This window comes from Apteryx rowi, unplaced genomic scaffold, assembly GCF_003343035.1.
Source record: "Apteryx rowi isolate R43461 unplaced genomic scaffold, aptRow1 scaffold_8, whole genome shotgun sequence".
Lineage (NCBI taxonomy): Eukaryota > Metazoa > Chordata > Aves > Apterygiformes > Apterygidae > Apteryx > Apteryx rowi.
This window is the reverse complement of record NW_020451093.1, coordinates 2,608,765-2,629,487: the sequence shown is the minus strand read 5'-3', so window position 1 is coordinate 2,629,487 and position 20,723 is coordinate 2,608,765. Positions and strand designations below refer to the sequence as shown.

Here is a 20,723-nt window from a genome sequence, read left to right as displayed (position 1 = left end):
TCCTGCCCTTTCCTGACCATGCAATTCCCTTTGATATCTAAAAGATACCAGCTTTCTTGGGTACATGGAATTTGAACTGTTCTTTCTAATGAATCCTATCTCCTGCCATTGCAGGCAACTGCAGTAGTGCTTGATCAGGTTATTAAACAGATTCTCTCTTTAAGTTTCACTGGTTTTACACACTAATATTCCTTCTGAGATGTTGCTCCAAAATGTCACTGCTTTGGTCAAAATGAATCTTCTTTTAATTTCTAATGCGTATTTGTTCATGGTTTCTTTCTCTTCTTTATTTTAAATAATAATTATTCTACTCTGATGTTTACCCTACTGATGTAAATACAGAAAACAGTTGCATCTCCTCTTCGCCTTTGTTTTGCTATTTGCAGCATGCCAACTTCCACACCATGCAGTGGAGCAGTACTTACATCCCTGAGCTAGCAAAAATCCAGACCAACAGGCACACGTGGTGCAGTGCAGCACTGTGAAATCCTATCAAAACTAATGTAGTCATGTTGGGCTCTGCCATCCGTGAACTACAATAAGTCTTGCTTCTGTTTTACTGCAGTTTGACCCTGCTATATAAGTCAAACAGTAAGCCAGGACCAATTTAAAATTACTTGATATAGTACAATTCACTGAGAGAGGAAATGTGATCTTTTGTGTTTCCAGTGTTAACGTCCACTGTAAAGTAGATAAAATAATGTCTTGGATTTATTATAAATTTTAGCAATAATAAAAAATGTAGTAACTGAGTTTAAAGTGAAAAATGTCTTCAAAAAAACAGAAGCATTCTTAAATATGTTTTATTTTTGTGATGCAGATCGAGTTTTGATTCAAATAAAAGACTTGACAGAGGAGAAAGCTGATGAAGTGGTTTGGGTTCGTGGCAGAATTCATACAAGCAGAGCTAAAGGTGAGATGCCTCCAGGGTTTTGATTTTTATATTCTCATTTTATTAATATAAATGAATGTTTATTTTGGCTTCATAATAAATTTTCAGTAAAAAGAAGCAAAGCAATTACTTTCCACTAATTCCATCTTGCTTACAAGAAAACTGTCATCTGGTTACTCAAAGCGCTCGCTTGAACTGGTTTTTTTTGCTTTCTTCCATCCCTTTTTTCCAAACGGGAAAAGGAAATTTTGTTTTCAGCTGAGCAGGAGATCAGATATTACTATTACATTCCAGTATAAGTGACTTTTGTTTTTATCACGTTACTAAATAGTGTGTGGACACTTGTAAATAATAGTAATTAAAAAAATTCTAGTCATTCTGCTTTGGATGTTACAGACATGAGATAAAATATAATTCTAAATTTAAGTGAGCTTCTAAGGAAAACATATATTTATTATAAATTTACTGACTGTTGGACAGGCCCTATTTATTCTCCTGCATATAAATAATTTCATTATATCTTTTTTCCTATAGGAAACAACAATCCATGTTAAAATTTCAGACCATTTTACTTTCGATTGCCAATATTTGACTATTTCATTTGAACTTAAAATAAGAAACATCTTCTTAAAGCAAAAAGCCTTTTATAGATTCTGAATACTGTGGGCTGTCATACTTGTCTCTCTGACAGCCATATTTCTTCATTGGAATCAGAAGTTCTCTCTGGAGATCAGTTTGCCATACGCAAACTTAAATAGGCTTTGGCCTTTTCAGTTGACGTCAGATGCTGACAACTGTTGTACTGATTTCCAGTTATGTTTGGCTGTTGTGCAGTGAGACATAAATACATTGTCTTCCCAAGACTTGAAAGAAAAGAGCGTAAAGAAATGATCTTCACAAATGAAACTTAACAGTAGTCTTGGAAGTGGGAATAATGCAAATTGGGGCTGAAAGTCCAGTACAGAATATTCTTATAGATACCAGATTTATTTCTCTTCTTGAGGCTTTATTTTCATATAAAAGTCCCTCTTTAATGAATGTCTGTACTGCTGAATGTAAATTATACATATAATACACATTTTAATTTGTGTTAGAATTTTTAAATTTAGGGAGATCTGTGTGATTTCCTAACTAGTTCTGTAGTGTGGTTCTTACATGGTCGTCATTCTTTTTTCCTGTGTACAGGAATTGTCCAGCCTCAAAAGCTGTGAAAGCCTCAGTCATTATTGTTAACAACTTTGAGCTGCTCAGACAGGTGACACTGTATTTAATTTAACTGCTGCTATTAGTATACAAATAAGAATCCTTATGACATTTTCTTCTTTTGCAGTTGTAAAAAAAGTTCAGAGTATTGATAGAATTTAGTAGATTAAACATTGAAGTGGAAGAGAGGTGTCTTACTGCAGACCTTTAAAACAAAATGCAAAGTTCAATGGTTGTTGTTTATTGCCTCTTTATTGCATTTATGAAAGACATCCTGCATGATATATGCATGTACTTCAGTCAGAATAGCATAAATAACATGGCAATATTAAACACTCAACCATAAACTGCTGTCTCTCACCCTTCACCTTTGACCTCAGGAGAGACCATTGTTTTTAATGAAATAGCAATGCTTATTTTCAAGACTCTTAATACAACCTGAAGAATGAAAGAACAGGGATTGATTATAGGCTTCTCATGAAGTGTTCTCAATTTATTGATTGCGCCTCTTGTTCCCTCTTGGTCTGATGAAGCAAAATATGACATTCAGGGACTGCTGTAAGTTTTGTATGCTTATTTACTTAAGCATTGGGGAGAAGAATCTAATAAGAAAAGCAAATGTTTGAGAGTAAGAAGTAATATTAGTCTTTCCCACACATCATGGTGCTGTTCCTACCACTATGGAAAGGAAAGTCTTGCAGGAAACAGGAAAATCTTGCAGAAAAGTAGCTTTATTTTTTCTCAGAAACTCGAATTTGCCTCCTAAATAACCAACATATCCTTTACTTAACCCTGTCTGATTCTGACCAATAAACCAGAAAAATGGAACAACTGCAGAATCCAGCTGTCTCATATAGTAAGCCACTCATGAAGCCTGATGGAGACTAACTGAAGGGTGTGTAAAGAATGGGGTGTTGGGAATTTCTGGGAGTTGTACTTAAAACTAAAGTGCTTGGGGCCCTGTGTTTTTTATCATAGATGAAATAAATGCTATTTCTGGCCTCATTTGAAAGCCAGCCTAAGCTACTGATCAAGTTTATCATTGAACAGCAGCTGGGAGATCAGTCTGGTTCTGCCAGGTGGTTAGAACTTAGGCAGTATATTAGACCTGAATTTGTTTTCATTTCATGGATGCAAATTTTTTGTAAAACATCAAGATAGTATGTCTGGGAAAAAAAAGTCCAGCAATTTAAATGTTAGAAAAAAAATTATAATAAGCCATATAAAATCATTTATTTGCTGGCAGATATATTTAACTAGCAATGTATTTATATGACCAAAAATTTCTCTCTGTCTATGTGAATTCTTTTTCTACTTCTTTTGCTCTCATAAGGTCTTGTGTCATTCAGTACTTCCATCCAAGAACAGATATGCATTCCTATTTGGTTTTCTTTGCTTAATTTTGAAAGAATCCCATGTGTGGTGTATTCTCTTATTTACTCAATGACTAAAAGTTCCTTGTGTTAGATGGAATCAGACTTTTTTAATCATATTTCTTTTGAAGCTTTTCATCTTTTTAGGACTTTTTATAGGATACAATGTTTGTCTGTTTTATAGAAACATATAGATATGTTTGCTTTTGTTGAATGTAGGTAATTAAAGTTCATCTTACGCTTTTAACTTAAAAAAATGCATATGAAAAGATCTTAAAACATGTGGAGAACAGTAATCTTTTATTTTTTTCTCACTCTGATGCTTCCTTTTTTCCATTGCTTTGTCTGGAAAGGCATCTAATCATGAACTAGATTTGATTATGGGTTGTTTTTTGATAGTTTATTTCACATGCATTAGGCTTTCTTGGGAAAAGTTCTGTTTCCTCCTGCAGTCTTTAACAGTGGAACTGTGTGGAACTTTGTAACTTTGTGTAACTGTAACTGTTTTAACTATTCCCTATCAGTAAGGTTTGTTTGATCACTTATCTTCTGTGTGATTAGAAATGTTTATTATATTCTACAAAACATTCTCTTTACTCAGAAAAACAAGTAGTGTTACTCATGACAAAAATATTTTGAGTCCTTTTGTGATGCAGATATTGATCAGACTTCTAATGTTTTGGTTTAAGTAAAACTGCCAAACTTTTGCTTCTGATTTGTATGATAGCAAGTCCTTCCATTTCTTTCACTCTTCTCTCCTTAAATATTCACTAATTCAGTGACATTCTGGATGTCTTCAGTTGTTATTTTTCATTTGAATCCCTAATACAACACTGTTGAACTTCCATCATACTTTGTTAAATTCTTTGTAACTGAAATCATGGGGAGGAAATGCTGTATCAAACACTTATCTTGTAAGAAAGAAACATGGAGATTTGAAAGGTGTGAGAAAAGCCTCACTTACCCAAAGAAACTTACCATATTGTGTCCCATTGAAAAATTGTACTTTATTTTTTATGTATTCTTAGTTTGTGGACTTGCTATGTAAACTTGAAATACAAGCATATTTATTGTTACAGGATCTATTTAATTTCTAAAGCCTGCTCTCTTCTAATTTAAATTTGTAGTTTAGCGTTTGCCTGTAAGAAATATGAAAAATCATGCCATATTAGTTTCTTTACTTCAATTTTGGAATCCCTGGAATATGGAAATAGTTGTGGTCTGTTTTCTGAAAATTGTGTAGCATTTCTGAAACCAAGGTCATAGGACAAGAAGTCAGTCATTTCCAACCATTATAATTTTTTTTTTTTTTTTTTAAGTATTGTGGACTAGTTTTATGTTTGCCTCGATTTCCAACAGATTGTATGTCAAACGATCTGCATTTATCTTCTGATACTGTTTAAATTATCTGCAACTGTGTCAGGAATTGTAATCTGCATGATTGCAGATGAAAAGTGCAACTGGCATTTTGGTGTCGCTGTGCAAGTTATAGAACATGAAAACCAACATATATATATATATATATATATAGCATAAGGCAGCAATAACTGGGAAATAGCTACTTTGTAACAAAGCTTCTGACCACTACCTGTTCTCACTGTTTTAATTGAAATATTATTATAATGACATGAGTCAAAACTTGGAATTAAAAGGGTATGGATGCATTTTGGCAGATACTGGTACAACAGCAGAGTGTTTGTTTGTTTCCTCTTTGAGGAAGAGACTTTTTTTAAAATTTAAGCTAAGGAATAAATGTCTGTTAGAGATGTGAGGAGAAATATAAAATGATTGTAACTGTCATTACACAGATACTTTAAACAGATTAAAATGAGCTTTGTTGACTTGGAAAGATGTATTTTAAAATTCAGCAAACTGCATTAACTTCTTTTTCCCTAAGCTGTTGATTAATAAATTGCTTTTGCAGGAATTTTTACTTGAGTCTTTTAGGTTCTTGTCATTTACCAGAATCAATACTTCTTTTGTTCCCCTTCGTTCAGAATGTATGTTGTATTATAGAATGAACATTGTTGGTTTAGTCCCTGTGGTGCAAAATCAAGCCTAATTCACTCAGAGTAGCTTTGTCAAAACAACCCTACAGCTTTAATTGTAGAAGTGATGGTGTACATTTTAGAAGAGGAAAAAACTCTTCTTTTAAAGTAATGTAGAGCCGAGAAGGCTGTTCATCTTCCTTGCAGTATGAAAGTGAGCAAAGCAGCAAGGAAAAATGTGAAGTACATGTGCGCTTCTGGCACTGAAGAACTATTGCATGAATTCTAGTTATCATCCTGTCTAGATATTACTTAACTTAGGAGGCATGTTGTTATTTATAGAAAATGTACATTCACCCACTTATAGATGTAAGCCAAAATCATTTTATTTATCTCAAGGTTTGATGTGTGTGTGTGTGTGTGTGTACATGTAGACCTGAATCTAGTTAGATGTAGCTATTCAGAGACACACACACACGTAAAAGCTCAGCTTAATATTAAAGTAGTAAAGCATTTTTCCCATTCCCAAGGACCTCGAGTAACTTGTCCTTAATACACCTGTGTTGTTTTTCTTTGTATTCAGGGAAGCAGTGTTTCTTAGTCCTGCGTCAGCAGCAGTTTAATGTCCAGGCTCTTGTGGCTGTGGGACAGCATGCAAGCAAGCAGATGGTAAAGTTTGCTGCCAAGTAAGTAAGCAATTATATCCTGTTGTCAGAGTAAACAATGGTGGGAACCAGGACTCCCAGGGGTTGGGACCATTTTCACACATTAACATCAATGCTTCGTTTGTTTTAAAATGTAGTTATTTAAATTGTCAGTTCACTATTGCTTGAATACATTACACTTACAAAAGATAAAATAGAGAACAGGCTTGAAATTCATTCTGAACTGCTGAAGCAGCATTCTCTTGCCACTGACATGGCTTACTTTCAAGCAGTCTAACAAAAAAGTCTGGCAAGCTAAGCATAGTGGGACACTTTGTGTGGTGTTTGTGTGCACATGTTGAGGGTTTTTCTTCTATGAGTAGGAGATTTGCAATGTGGTAGTATGTTTTATAGCAAGAACTGGTGTGAAGAAGCTCCGTATACAGCAAATGGTTTACTGAGTTGAAGAAATTAAAGAGTTGCTTCTATGCACCAAATTAATCTTTTTTACATCTTATTTTTGGCACTACAATTTGGAGGGTCTTAAGCTGCTTTTTAAGATTTTTTTATTTGGGGTAATAGTTAGACCTACCAAGTAAGGAAAATGTTTTTTGAAGCAATTTAAATTTAGTTATTTGGTTTGTTTTATTCTTAAAGCTAAAAAGTTATCTGCCCTTGCCTTCTTACCTCAAAAATGATTGTGTTTTGGGGTTGTCCAGTACTAAATGTGCTTACATGACAGAGGTGTTTTTATAACAGAGGTTTTTAATCATGTAGTGTTTTTAACTACTTGTTCACAAACAGAAATGTGGGTCAATTCAGTGCAATAATATGTTTAACATGTGGCACTTCAGTTGCTTCTGTGTAGTTCTTGGCACTACTCTCATGCCTGGGAAGGGAGCCCCCACTAATTAGCTGTAAAAGTGCTAGAGCCTTCAACCTTCAATATGTCAGGGAAAGGGGGGATTCATTATAGTATAGACTTCCAGAAGCCAAGTTGAGAAGGTTGGGATAATGCTTCTGCTGATGAGGTTCAAGGCGACGGGAGAACAGAACCAGCAGTGTTTGCTGTTTGGCGGTGCTTAGAGTTGGCAGTGCCAGTGTGAGGCATGCTGTTTACAGGTGTTTATGAGCCAAAATGAAGAGTTCTGTTTCTTTGTGAAATAGCTTATTTTCTCCAGCACTTAAAGGGTTCTTTGAAAAGAATTAAGTGCACTATCTCTCTTTTCCCCACTTCCTCTCCCTCTAACCTACTAACAGTCTGCCTCCACTCTCTCAAACATCTCACTCTTTCATTGTTGCTTCATATTTGTTCCCTCCACATCTGAGTTTCTTATGTTTCTGTTTCATGAGCAGCTGAGCTCCATGGTATCATGAGAGGGAAGCTGGCCGTTGCTCTTTTCTTCCACATGCTGACTCTGGCACTTGTCAGGCTTCGTGACCTTTCCTCAACTCACTCATCTTTTTTGCTAGGTTAATTTTCTGTCAGGTTAGTGATTTAAAACAGATCATGGAGCGCCAGAAATAGCAGAAAGTGGTAAAGGGTGGAAAAGGATATCTGAAAAGAGGAGAGGGCAAAGCTCCTTTCTCTTCTGGTAGCAGTAAATTGTTAAATCAGATGCAATCTTGTCCTTAGTTTCCTTCCAGTTCCCTTTCATCCCCCCTGCTTTTTTTGATACCACAGATCTGCTTTCCTGTGAGTAACCAGGTTCATAATGTTTATACTACATTTTGATTTTTCATTCTGTTCTTTTCTGCAGGAGTATTTTCAGGGTAATTCCTGATGCTACAGCCTCTCATTTATAGCATGTACATTTGACTCTTTGTATGTGCTTCTGAAAATGCTGTATGCTGACCATCGTGTGCTTTGAATGATAGAACTTTCCCTGCTACGGCCTTTTTTTTTTTTTTTTTTTTTTTTTATAAGACGACGTTCGAGATTTAGATTACAATCTTGTACTGCAGTCTTCTTCTCTTTCATGTCTTCCTTGCAGCTGCCTCTTGTCCTTCAGTGGCTGCTGCTCGCTGACTTCCAAGTGCATTTGTGGTCACCAGCTGAGTTAACACCTGAAGCACAATAGCAGACATGCCTTGTCTTTAGTCACTTTCCTGCTAGTTTTCATGCGCTGTGGAACGATGCCACTATTGTTGTTGTTAGCAGATCAGGCTGGTCATAGATGTCCAAAAATAACTATACTGTTTCTCTGCCTTTTTGAATGTCTCTTCTTATCTCCTCTTCTTTTCCTACACATTAAGTGAGGCAATCACATTATTGAGGAACATATTTAAGTTAAATACCTTACATGTCAATTAAATGTATAAACTAAACTCTTTTACTGGCAGTGGTATAAACTTCAGCATTTGTATGCTACTTTCACATATTTTGATACTGAAATCTCTTCTCAGGAGCTAGGTCCAAACTTTTTTAAAATAGCTTGTGAAATGCTGGAACTTCAATTTTTAAGGAGAACTTAAGATAGTGTAAGGACTGGTTTAATCATGAGCATTTTTTGTACAAATTTTCATAAATAATAAACAGACCAGTTCCTCTTCTTGATATTGGCACATAGAAACTGAGAACTTTCATAACCTTCTGTGGTCTAGCAACATTAACATACTGTAAATGTATTCCTATACTGATTATCTTCATTATCATAAGAATGATGACTTGTTTTTAGTGAGAGAGACTTGTCACTAGCTTATCTCACTTTTTAAAAAGAGATTTCTGTAAATTTAACTATGAAAATTTCCTAGTTGAACTATCAAAAGCAACACAGTGCCATAGTGCCATTAGCAGTTATGGCATTCTCATGTCTTTCATCAAAGAAAATTTCAGATTAGTCCTGCAAGGGGTGCTTTATAGGGGAAGGAGTTAATTGTCTCTTTAATACAGCAAAGGTGCCAAATGGTGAAATTAGTAACTTATCAACCTATTTTTTTCAGAAAGGATTGGGTTGGGTCAGTTTTGGTTTTCTTTCTCTTCTCTTTTTTTTTTTTTTTTTTCCCTCGCACAAGCATTGGGTCTTTCCCTGCTACTGAGTTTGTTCCACAAATAGCGATGTGATATGATTTAGCAATTGCAGGAGGGGGTTGCCAGATTTTAATTTAGCTACACAAATGCTGTGCCCTTGGTCAGGAAGTAACTATTGCTCTCTAGGCAGGAGAATGAAAATTCTGAAAATAGATAAACCACGCAAAATGATGGGTAAACCTGTATGAAAATACATTACAATGCAGAAAAATGTACAAGAGTTGATCAGCTAGATAAATTGGTAGTATTATGAAAACCCAAGAGGCGTGATTGAAACTCTGTGTAGAACCTTAATTTTCTACCTTCTTATTTTTGTCTGCTTAAGCAGAAAATGTTTAAGTTTTTCTTTGTTAGATTCAGTACTTCCTTTCACAAGGCTTCTTACAATGACGAAGCACACTAAAAGTATTAAAAATGATCTAGCACTTCTTGAAAATGGGGAATCCTTGTCTGCTGAAGCTGTTGCTGTGGGATACTGCAGAAATATTTTCTTGACCCACTTCTGTTTAATATTTTTATTGGTCATCTGGAAGAAAATGTCAAATTGCAGCTGTTGGGTTTGCAGATGACACAGAAATTGGTATGGTGTAAACTGTTTAGCCACATGACTGCCCCAGAGTGCATAATTACAGGACTCATTTGGAATGATCACTTTGATGCTCTTTAGTGTGAAGTTGTACCTTTGTGACCATTAGTACAGATCTTATGTAGGTTCAGCATTAATATCCAGGAAAGTAGTAATTAGAAATTTGAGATCATGATACATAACCAAATTAGGATTTCATGCAGTTCTCTTACATACTATGGTAAGAGCTCTCTTGAGTTTTGAAAAAGAATAAGAAAATGCCCTTAATATAATATAAGCCAGTGATGAGACCATTTCCAGAATGTTTTGTCCCATTCTTTTGTCTTTGTATCAAAATACATATTTTCAAGTAGGAAGAAAGTCAATGATGAAGTTACAGGATTAAATGATACGCTGTCAGGAAAGTTTGTCTTCCTGTAAAACTGAAGAAACCTGTCTGTTTTATCCAAGAGAAATTAGTAAGTGATTTACTCTGATCGTACCTGTGCAAGAAGAAGACTTTCTGTCAGTGAAGAGTTCTTATTTAGCAGATACAGAAGTATGACAAGATGCAATGAACAGATGGTGAAGCTGGATAAATTCAGAAGGGAAATAAAGGGGAAATTTTTTTATAGAGAAAATTCTTAAAAGTGAGTAGTGAATCTAGTTGCTTGAAATCTCTGAAAGAAGACAGGATTTTTTTCCCAGAACATATTCTAGCTCTTCCGGTGTTAGAAGGTTGCTGCAGGAAATAGATGATTTTTACCATGAAGAGAATAAGAATAGGTGTTTCCCTGACCTTCATGTATATGAATATCAGTTAACTTTTCTGCTAAATTTGGGTCAGAGGGCTTAATGGGTACATATTTTATTTGTGCAGACAATAATATTACAATTGATGTTTTAGAGTTAGAGTAAACAATGTTAATACTTTCAACTATTTACAAAGTGAACCATTTTTTCTAAAGTACTCTGTATTGCCTTGAGCTTTCACTAACATTCAGATAAAGGATCTTTTGTTCCTTATGTTTTATGGCAATTATTTAATATTTTTATAAGGAAGTATTAATATTCTAATTTATGCAGTCTGCCTACAGAAAACAGTCTTGAGGAAAAAACAAGGAAGAAAATATTGTTTGAATGAGTATGGATGCTTCCATTAGTTAAAACATTTTCTGTTTAAAGTGAATAATCTAGGTTTTTTTCAGTTCTTCAGAATTTTGATCAAGGAAATATTGATTGTGATTCACTTAGAGAGGCCCACATGCGGTTCAGCTTGCAACATGAAGCTACTGATGAAAGATGTTTTCATACAGACTGCAATAATGCAATCTTGTGGTTAAAGGAGAAAGTCTTGGCTAATAGACATACAGATAATTAAGAGGGACATAAGGCATCTAGTGGACATTTTAGTAATTATAGTCTTGGTTGGTTTTTTTTTTTGAAGGAATGTTACAATATAATGGAGCAGTTTGCTATACAGAAGAATTTTTTTTAATGGTTGGGGTTTATGAATCTGTCACTAAAATAGCTTCTTTTAAGGATTAAATAATATAAAGATATCATATGCCTTCTCTTAATGCATTTTAATTTAGCTTCTAGTCCTTTGTAATATTAGTTACAGATGAAAATATTGTTGCCTTTAATGGAAATGGTGATAGCTTTGGCCTGCTTTTCTGCAACTTGTTCAGATCCTTTTTTTTTTTTTTTTTTTTTTTCTTTAACCTGGGGGATTTTGTGAAAAATCACCTAGATAACTCAGTGCTGCAGCTGTAGGGAACGCTTTGATGTAGTTACCAGGGTTCAATTGAAGCATCTTGTTTCTTGTTCTAATTTGAACTGAAATCATCATTTCAGTTAGATTCCATGAATCACCTGTTGAGACCGAGGCGGCCCCTTTTAGGTTGCTGTAGTTTACATTTGATGAACTATGTCACAAAGGTGATTTTAGTCAACTTAGACTTTTCCAATACACAATCTTACTGAGCCCAATTCAACCAGAGCTCAGAACACAAGTTTTTACTTGCATACCGGATTAGATAACTAGTCTGAATGAACAAGACCGTGTTTTCGTATTATCAAATGAAAGTTTAGAATAGATTATAAATATTTTTAAATAGATGGTGCTTTTGTATGCCCAGGCAATTATATACCTATTTGGACATATACATATGTAGGTACTGCATTGGAATACATTGTAAAATTACAAAAGATGTAATGACTAAGAGATGTTACAGATTTTAAAGTGTGTTCCAGACCAAGGAACTTAACTGTTTTAATTGTAATTTGAGATCAGAGAGAGAAAAAATCTAAGCAGATTTGATCATAAATTAGGAGTTTGTAAGTTCTGCTATGCAGGTGTGCAAAGTGATATTACAGCTGCAATGATGTAAAAGTTAATTTTTCCCGGTATTTTTAAACTGATACCATTTTGCATGTCTTGAACTGTTCATATTCTGATCATAGTTCTGTAGTGACTTCACTGATACCGGTTAGCAGTGGGATCAATAATCTGATTAAGAAAACACCATACAACTCATTTACATTTAACTATTACTCTTTTTTTCCCAGTACAGAGGATTTGCTGTTAGTGTCATTTCTCCTTGTCTTTCTTTAATTTGTAGTCTCTGCTTAAATAGCTGGGATGAAAGTAGATTCACCCTTAGATGATGAATTTTGATTTAAAGTCTATTGTCATCCTCTGTGCTTCCTGTAAATGTAGTCATTTGTTCATTATACTGATTTGAGCAATTGTAGCTCTTGTAAATTCTAGTTGTGGAGTGTTTTGGCTGGCAACATTACCAGAAAAACATACCATTCAGAAATTTTATACAATATCTGAAATTACCAAATGGTTAAGCCAGTTAAGCATATAAAGTTCTGTGATCTGTGTAACACTTGGAGCAGGTACCAGTGAGTTCTATCACCTGAAAATGATGGACCATCAAAGAAAGTAATTACTGTCAAAGAAATGGTGTAATCAACTAGAATGTTTAAACTTGTTTTTTTTAATTACTTGTAATTCACTTGCAATAGTTATGTTAAGTTTTAAGAATTCTAACACTGAAATTTCCCAGTGCTACTTTACATCATCAGATTTTCTCTTAAAATTGGTCATTTTTATTCAAAAAATTTTATTAGATAACTTAAATCTGAACTCAGCTTTATAACGTAAAAGTTTGTGCCAGGTTAGACCAAAGGTCCATCTAGCTTCTCATAGGTCTTATATGGATGCTTCAAGAAGAATAGAAAAGCAGAACAAGCAAGTAGTCATACTCTGCAGCGTTCAGTGGATTGTATCTCAGCTTCTGGATCATGCCAGACACGCTTTCTCAGAGACGAGTATACATTTCCCCATCAAGTAAAAAGATAAATGTCATATTTAACCAGGAAAGTCCAACTTCAAAAATGTGAGAGAATGTCTAATTCCAAACACAGGTGTTTCTGAAGAGAAGCTTCTCAGTCTTAATGAGTTTCTCACGTACCTGTGCAAAAAGACCATAGGGCTCGAATGTCTAGATTTTGTTCGCAGCTCTTATACTGGCTTAAAGTGGGCAACGCTAGGTGAACTATGGCAGATGCGGCTGATCAGGCCAGTAGTTACCAGCAGCAGCAGCAGCTCGTACTCTGTTCGCACTCTGTCCTTCCTCCCCCTCACTGGGCGTTACTGCCCCTCCGTCCTGAAATGCCCTGCATTTAAGTATTTATCTCGCTGCCCTTTAACTGAGGTCTATGGCAAGAGTTTGGGATTTGTTGGTTTGGGGTTGAGGCTGTCTCATTCAAAGAAGGCAACCTTGTAAACCTGAGGGCACTAATTGCTTTACCAACATCAGTAGTGGCCAGCTTGTCTGTCTGTATCTTTGCTCACCTCTTTCTTTTGCAGTTAAATTGTGGGCCTGCTACTTTCCTAAGGGGTTTTGTGGTCAAGTGATAGATATAAAGTTCTTTCAGATCTTTTAAAGAATGCCTGAGAAGTGCAAAATAAAGTTAATTGTAATAATTATTTTTTATAAAGAGGAAAAAAATCTTTTCTGATATTTTTCCTTTTGCAAGGTGACAAAGATACAATACTGATATTGAAATCACAAATCGTAAATATATTTTCAGTGGGGATGAAATTATCTGTATGAAATTACTGCTTTAAAGTTCAATACTTTGAATACCTAAACAAAAACCATTCATACAAATTATTTTCTCACCTATCAGTCTTGAGGCTCTTGTTATTGTTTGCTTATAAACAATCATGCTTTATTGTTTGCCTATAAACACACATACTTTATATCATATTGTTGGAAGGCATTCAAGATATTATAGTGTTTTAATATACTATCAGTGACTGTTAGTGGAGAGCAATTAAGATGTCCTCTGTCTTAGAGAAATGACTTAGAGCATCTTGCATCTTTCAGTAACAAGTCATGTAGTTTAAACAAGCTCAGTCAGTTTTGATATTCCCCTCCAGCTCTAGGACTTCTTTCAGTTTGTTGTTCTGCTGCTTAAGGCACATCTTTCAGATAACTGCATCAGCTGACACATACATGAGTGTATGTGGCCTAGGAGAAGAAGTATGCAACTTGTCAATTCATGTGTACATGTGCAACAAATGAGCAGGCACTAAGCTTAATAATAATTCTTTTCCCCTCATGTCGTCCACCCCAGTTTCAATTTATTGCAGCTGGGAATATTTTAGCAAAGTCCTTTATTAACTCAGTCATTATATATAATAAATAACAACTTTACCTAAATCCTTAACTCTGTTTTATTGTTCCAGCAGTCCATAAAGTACTTATACTTCCTAGTGCTAGATACTCAGTCTGGTGCAGCATGCAATGAAATTTAGTAAGCTGACTATCTTTATTGACAGCATCAACAAAGAGAGCATTGTGGACGTAGAAGGCGTTGTGAGGAAAGCATATCAGAAAATTGGAGGCTGTACTCAGCAAGATGTTGAGCTGCATGTTCAAAGGGTAATTTTTTGAGCAAATGGATCACTGGGTTAATTGTTTGAGAGATTTTCTGTCTATTCTATCTACCTATATAAACTTTGTCAAATACTTTCTCAGTAAGTGGTCCCATACCAGAGAAATAAACTGCTTTAAACTACCAATTTCAGTGTGTCAAACATAAGCATGAAACAATTCTGTTTAAGAGATTTGATTTTTATTTTTATTTTTAATTTCCTATTCCTATCTGCCATTTGGAATATAATAGCAAGTAAAATAAAGTATCTCACTAGAATAGTTTGGCTAGGAAAGCTTGTAATTCTAGTTCTGATTCTTAACTGCAGCAGATACTGTCATCTGTCTCTTTCTTACACGTAAGTCAGAAGTGTCTTTATCACAAAGGTACAATCTTCCCCTTCGTACAATGGAATGGAATACGTCACACTCAGTAAAAACAAAGCACTGACCTAACACTGTGGAAGCTCTTGAAATCTAAAATCCCCATAGCTTGTACTGTAAGGCTGGAGGAAGTGCAACTTTATAATTTGTTTAAATAGAATGTATATTTAAACCTTTAGGTAATATCCTTTGCTTCTAAAGGTTTTCAGCCACTTCACAAACTGCGTGCCTGCAATACTGGTGAAACACAGTCACTTTGATAGCAGAGCACAATGGTCAGATGTAGCCATTGAAGCTGTAGTAGTAAGGTAAATTTTAGCTAACAATGTTGGGGAAAGTCTGCAGATTTCAAAGAAATATATTTTAATAGATGTGTAGATATATCATATCCTTGATTTTGCTGAAAAGACACCAAATTGACTGCACATATTATTAGACTGTAAGGCAAGTTGTCTTTCTCTGACAGTATTTTAGCTAGCTCAGAAATTTTGAGTCTGAAATGATTCTTTCAGATATAATCACAGGATAAGTATCACTGTACAGTAACAACAGGAAGACTGAGATGATCCCGCTGGAATCAAAATCTAAAACTTTGTGAAATCTAGTAGTTTCAGACCTGGTATTCATGACGATAGGTTTGTCCCTCAGGCAATGTGTCCTTGATGTGCTTGCTCAACTCAATGTGACTCCGCTTCCCAGAAAAAAAATACAAAAACATTTTTAATCTTTCAAAATGAAAATCAGAACTAAGCACTTCCAGCATTGTCATGAGAATGCAACCACAGATCTTGACTATTTGAATAAAATCACAGTCTTCCAGCTAACAGCCTATGCAAAACACTGTTTCATGTCTATGCCAGAAATATCTTTTTGTAAGTCACACCTCCTTTTGAGCCAAGTGTCATGCTATTTCTGTTCCTGTCTCACTTTCAGATCTATGTGATCAGTTTGGCTGAACCCCGATTGCCCTTACAGCTGGATGATGCTGTTCGGCCAGAAGTGGAAGGAGAGGAGGTGAAAACTTTGCATCCTCAAATACCTTTCATTATATTTGTAATTGAACAAAAGCATGAAATACTGGCAACTTCCTTATTGTAGTGATTTTGGCTTGTTGGTAGACTTAGGTTTTACTTTTTGTCCAACGTTTGTTAAAAATTTCTTTATGCTTGCTGAACTGCAGTAGAAAGTCAGAACCAGGTATTTTGCGGACTGAAACATACTTGTTTGTATGTCAGTTCTTCTGATCCTCATAGCTGGTTTCTGCCTATGACCACTGGGAAAAGCTGTATATCTTAAGCTTTGCTCATACTGGCAATTCGTTGTATGTTCTTCAGTCTGTTCTAGAAATTCTCTGAATTTGGAAATAACCCTTTAATTTAACCAGATGATATCTTTCTCTATTGAAATTTTTTTAGTTGTATATATGAATTCTCTGTTTTTGCACAATTGTTTAGGATGGAAGAGCTACTGTAAACCAAGATACAAGACTGGACAACAGAGTCATTGATCTGAGGGTAAGGAATGTTCTGTGTTGCATGCTTACGTGTATTTATTGCTCAGATATCTAATCCATAAAGCAATAGAAGTGGATTTGATGGAAGCTGTATTCTTGGCCAGAGGAAAAATGAACAGCATATTTCTCAATTTATGAGAGTGGCATTGTGAAAACACAGCTTCATCTACACATACACGTACAAACAACAGAGAAAAAATCAGAAACCCTTCCTGAAATTAATCTAAGAGTATGTATTAGTAGTTTAAAGGTGCATATTTAGGATTTGTCATGTGGCCATGTGCATCTGGACTTTTTTTATTAGCAAAATCCAAAGGTGACTGAACCCGGATGGCTTACAGACTAAGAAATATCATTTCCTCTCAAATGTAGTGGTGTAGTAAGAGCTCAGTTTTGAAATCTAAGATGGAATTCTGAATTTAACATACAATTGAGGCACTGTAATGCATGTCTTGCAAGTGAAATTGTACCAGGTGGTGATGCCAATCTCAGTACTAGTTTGTTTGTTTGTTTTGAGGCCTGAACTTTAACGCTGCCTTCTACAGAAGCTATTTTTCTCCCTAGCTCCAACAGCTAAGGTGAGCCATGCTAAACAAGTATTTCATGAGCACTATTCAAAAGATAATAAAATTCAGAAAGACAGTTTAACCTTTTACTACATTGATGGAAGGGTGAAATGTCAAATTTCAGTGTCTTCTCTCTCATCCTCTGCAGCCACTCATGGCAGGATCTAACCTGGCCACAAATTTCCCTTGACTAGGGAAAAAGACTGTCTTGCTGTCCTTGTCCTATGTAAAGGTTTCTGACCGCATCACATTTCCATGTGGCTCTTCTGTTGCCCACTTCATTCTTTGTTTCAGAACCAAAGCAACTATTCATAACTTTGCTTTCTTTGTTCTGCAGGAGCCTTTGCTTGTGCAGAAAGGATTCTAATTAGTCACGTGTTACTCTGACCTTGGTGTTTTGTTTTTTTTTAAGGGAGCGCTGAATAAGCAGAAAAAGTATTCAATGGAGAAAGGGAAAATCCCAATAAAAATATATGTTTGTATATATGTACGCATTCTAAACACTGTATGCAGTGGAGTCACAGGAGCAGGGGCACCAAAGCAGTTTGTCCTTCAAAATAATAAAAAAGTTACTAATTGATTTTCAGTGATTTGGTTGCATAGATTGGACCTGCAAGACAACTGTGACTTCAGAGAGGCCCTGGTGTTTCAAATGCATTGCTTAAGTAGGTATGTGCTAATCAGGATTAGAAGACATGAGGTATTAAAAGCTCACAAGGCCACCTGAAACAGTTTTTAGCCGCTTGCTATCCCATACTGTTTCTTCTGGTAAAACCAAATCATTGGCAGCAGTGAAAAAAAAGGTTAACAAAATAGTTCTAATAGAGATGCTGTGATGATCTGTTCTCACAAGTGTGGGAGGAAGTCAAACCACAAATGTATGTACCATCTAGTTCTGGTTTCCTTGGTGCTCCATTTGTTTAAGGAAGGAGTGGGGTCATTGAATACCAAAAATAGAGACCCTAATTTTTGGAGAAAGATTTAAAGAACTAAATGCATATACTTGTCTAGACTCAGACTAAAAAAAAAAAATTCTTACCATGGGACTAGAATTATGTTTCACCATTTAAATGCAATCTTAAAAGTAGTTTAGTACTTTAACTAATTTTAATTATTACTTGACCTGTGAGTTCATTGGTTAAGGCCAAATTATGATAAAACAGAGTTGTGAAACTCGGTTCTTGGATAAATAAAAGGGATCAGATTTCCAAAAATAGCATAGCTCCATCCAACAAGGTTCTCCTCGTGCCTTTACCTGGCTGCAGGTTACCATGAGGAAACCACTATTGACATAAGTATCTTATTTTTCATGATAGTTTAATAAGAGTCAAAACACTTGTTTCTGGATGTGCTTGATTTACTACCCCTTTTCTGGAGCAATTCAGAAAAGCAAATTAGAGCACTGCTTGTGTTTCCAAACCTCTACTTTTCTCCTGTGCTTAAGTTTAACTGAAATATTCAGTGATATGTGATTTTTTCATATCTGTAAAAACTACAGAAACTGTTAAGAACCATATTTCATGAAGATCTGTGGTAGAGGAAAAACAAGAAAGAAAAGACAGCAAGCAAGTATAACAGATTTTTGGTTTCTGCTGCTTGGTCTGTTGTCATCCTAAAAAAGAAAATCATTCAGGTTCATCAAGTTTTAACGATGGTCCTGACTCTGATGTTCTTACTCTGGCTTATTTTTGATGTCAGGAGGATTTTTATCTTAACACTGTCTGTCCAAATTTGACTTGAATTATATGCATTTAGCAGTCCTGATGCTGTCACTGTGCCTGCTCATGTAGAGCTTGTTGAGTCCAAAGCACAGTCCTTTTAGGGACAAGATTATCTTGTTCAGACTGCTCAGAATAGTGCATAAACATTAAATTGTACCTTTAGTAGTTTATGGGTGTCAAACCATGTTATGTGACAATCCAACTATGCATTGATCTTAATGCAATTTTTTTCAGAATACTTGGTTGCTTCAAGCTTGATTTCATTGTGTTGCATTCAATTTCCTCATTGCAAAAGCTATATTTTTTCTGACTTCAAGCAGTAATGAACAAGCAGATGTACCATTTATTGTGTGTAGTAATTTGGGAGAGAAGACATAATGCAGTCCCAGTCATTTAGACAACAAAATTAATGTTCATATATTCTTGTTGCACTATAAATCAATACTGAAATTTGAATAAAACAGTTGATTTTAATTGTTTTGGGTTGGTTAAATTGTTACTTAAAGCAAATAATATTTCCTGGCAAAAATTTCTTTTCTCATATAATATAGAAATTGCAAAATTATCTACAGTAAAAATTACATTGCTTTCCTCTTTTTAGTTAGCCTGCTTTATGCAGTTAGTGATCCTACATGGTGGAGGACAGGGAGTTACAGCAGAGGGAAAAAAAAAAAAAAGCAAAACTGAGGTGACTGCAAAACAAATTCTACAACTGACATGGGAGTAAAATGGAAAGTTTGCAACTTTGCACATCTGTGCTTCAGTCGCACCTCTTTGAGATGTGATTGCATAAGGTGTTAACTGTCCCCAATACTATCAAAACACATTTGTCTGTCTCTGGAGACTTTCATGGCAATGATTATTCTAACATTGCAGATCATGCTGAATAAAATGTGATAATTGTTAATATAATCTTAATTATAGTGTTAAAACATGCTTTGTTCTATTATTATTATTTTCCTTTGCAGTATTTAAATAATAAACAGACAGTAGGTGAAATTAGGGTGAGGTTATGACCAAAACTCATATTTTGGCATTGTTAGCTATACATTTTTCTACTTTAACAAATGTGATTATTAAAGATGAGTTTTCTTGTAAAACCAGCTCTGCAGACCAAGTTAAAATATTAACAGTGTTCACAATGTATAAGTGGCCTGAATTTGTTCCAGATTCTACTTAAGCCTTGAAGGAATATTTGCTGTCTTTGGCATGGTCTCAGATAAGATAGTTTGCCAATATGTATGGGTAAGAGTTCATATTAGAATAAACACTACAGGAAAAGAATGCCATGGTGTAATCTTTTTAAAGGCAAAGGTAAAAAAAATAATTTCTTGCGACAGCTGTTTCTGTCTTCAGTTTGCTGTGCCACACCTAAGTGTGGTAGCTGATATGGTAACCTACCATAGCCTACCATTGTAACCACCAGGTCAGTGGAAGACAGGATGACAGCTTGAATTGTTTTCTTCGGTTAGATTCAATATCTTTTTCTCCTAAGCACTATATTTATGCAAGGGACGTAAATAAATATGAAAAGCTTTTAATCATGTATATACAGTATCATCTGTAAAATCTTTGGAAAGTTGCAATGATACACAAAACTTCTGAGGTCCTCTGTTTGACTCCACTGCCCATTGCCAGTTACAGTTCTTTGGGAGCTTACCTCAAATGTCTTGTTGGCCTGTTTAATAATTATGAGGAAATTGCAGTATCACAAATTCTCCACGGTTGTTGTTATTGGCAATCTCTGTCGATGGATGGGCACTGGAACTCAGCTACCCATGGTAGCTAGAAGAATGCTTTTGTCAGGTTTAATCTGAGGTACAGAAGTTTATTGCTTATTCTTTCCTTGGCCTGTAATTCAAAGAAAGCTTCAGCATCCAGTATGCGA

The 20,723-nt window shown here is 35.2% G+C and overlaps 1 protein-coding gene across 3 annotated transcripts in view; it reads left to right on the top strand.

The window, feature by feature from the left end:
- Positions 1 to 20,723, top strand: part of DARS (aspartyl-tRNA synthetase) — a 39,251-nt gene that overhangs the window by 6,507 nt on the left and 12,021 nt on the right. For 2 of the 3 annotated variants that reach the window (XM_026088955.1, XM_026088956.1), the window contains exons 3-7: positions 821 to 913; positions 6,040 to 6,142; positions 14,558 to 14,660; positions 15,969 to 16,049; positions 16,490 to 16,549. In XM_026088955.1, coding sequence (XP_025944740.1) covers positions 821 to 913; positions 6,040 to 6,142; positions 14,558 to 14,660; positions 15,969 to 16,049; positions 16,490 to 16,549 — 440 coding nt within the window. Of the gene's footprint in view, positions 1 to 820; positions 914 to 2,077; positions 2,148 to 6,039; positions 6,143 to 14,557; positions 14,661 to 15,968; positions 16,050 to 16,489; positions 16,550 to 20,723 lie in introns of those variants that run through there. The other variant, XM_026088957.1, reaches the window with a different exon arrangement.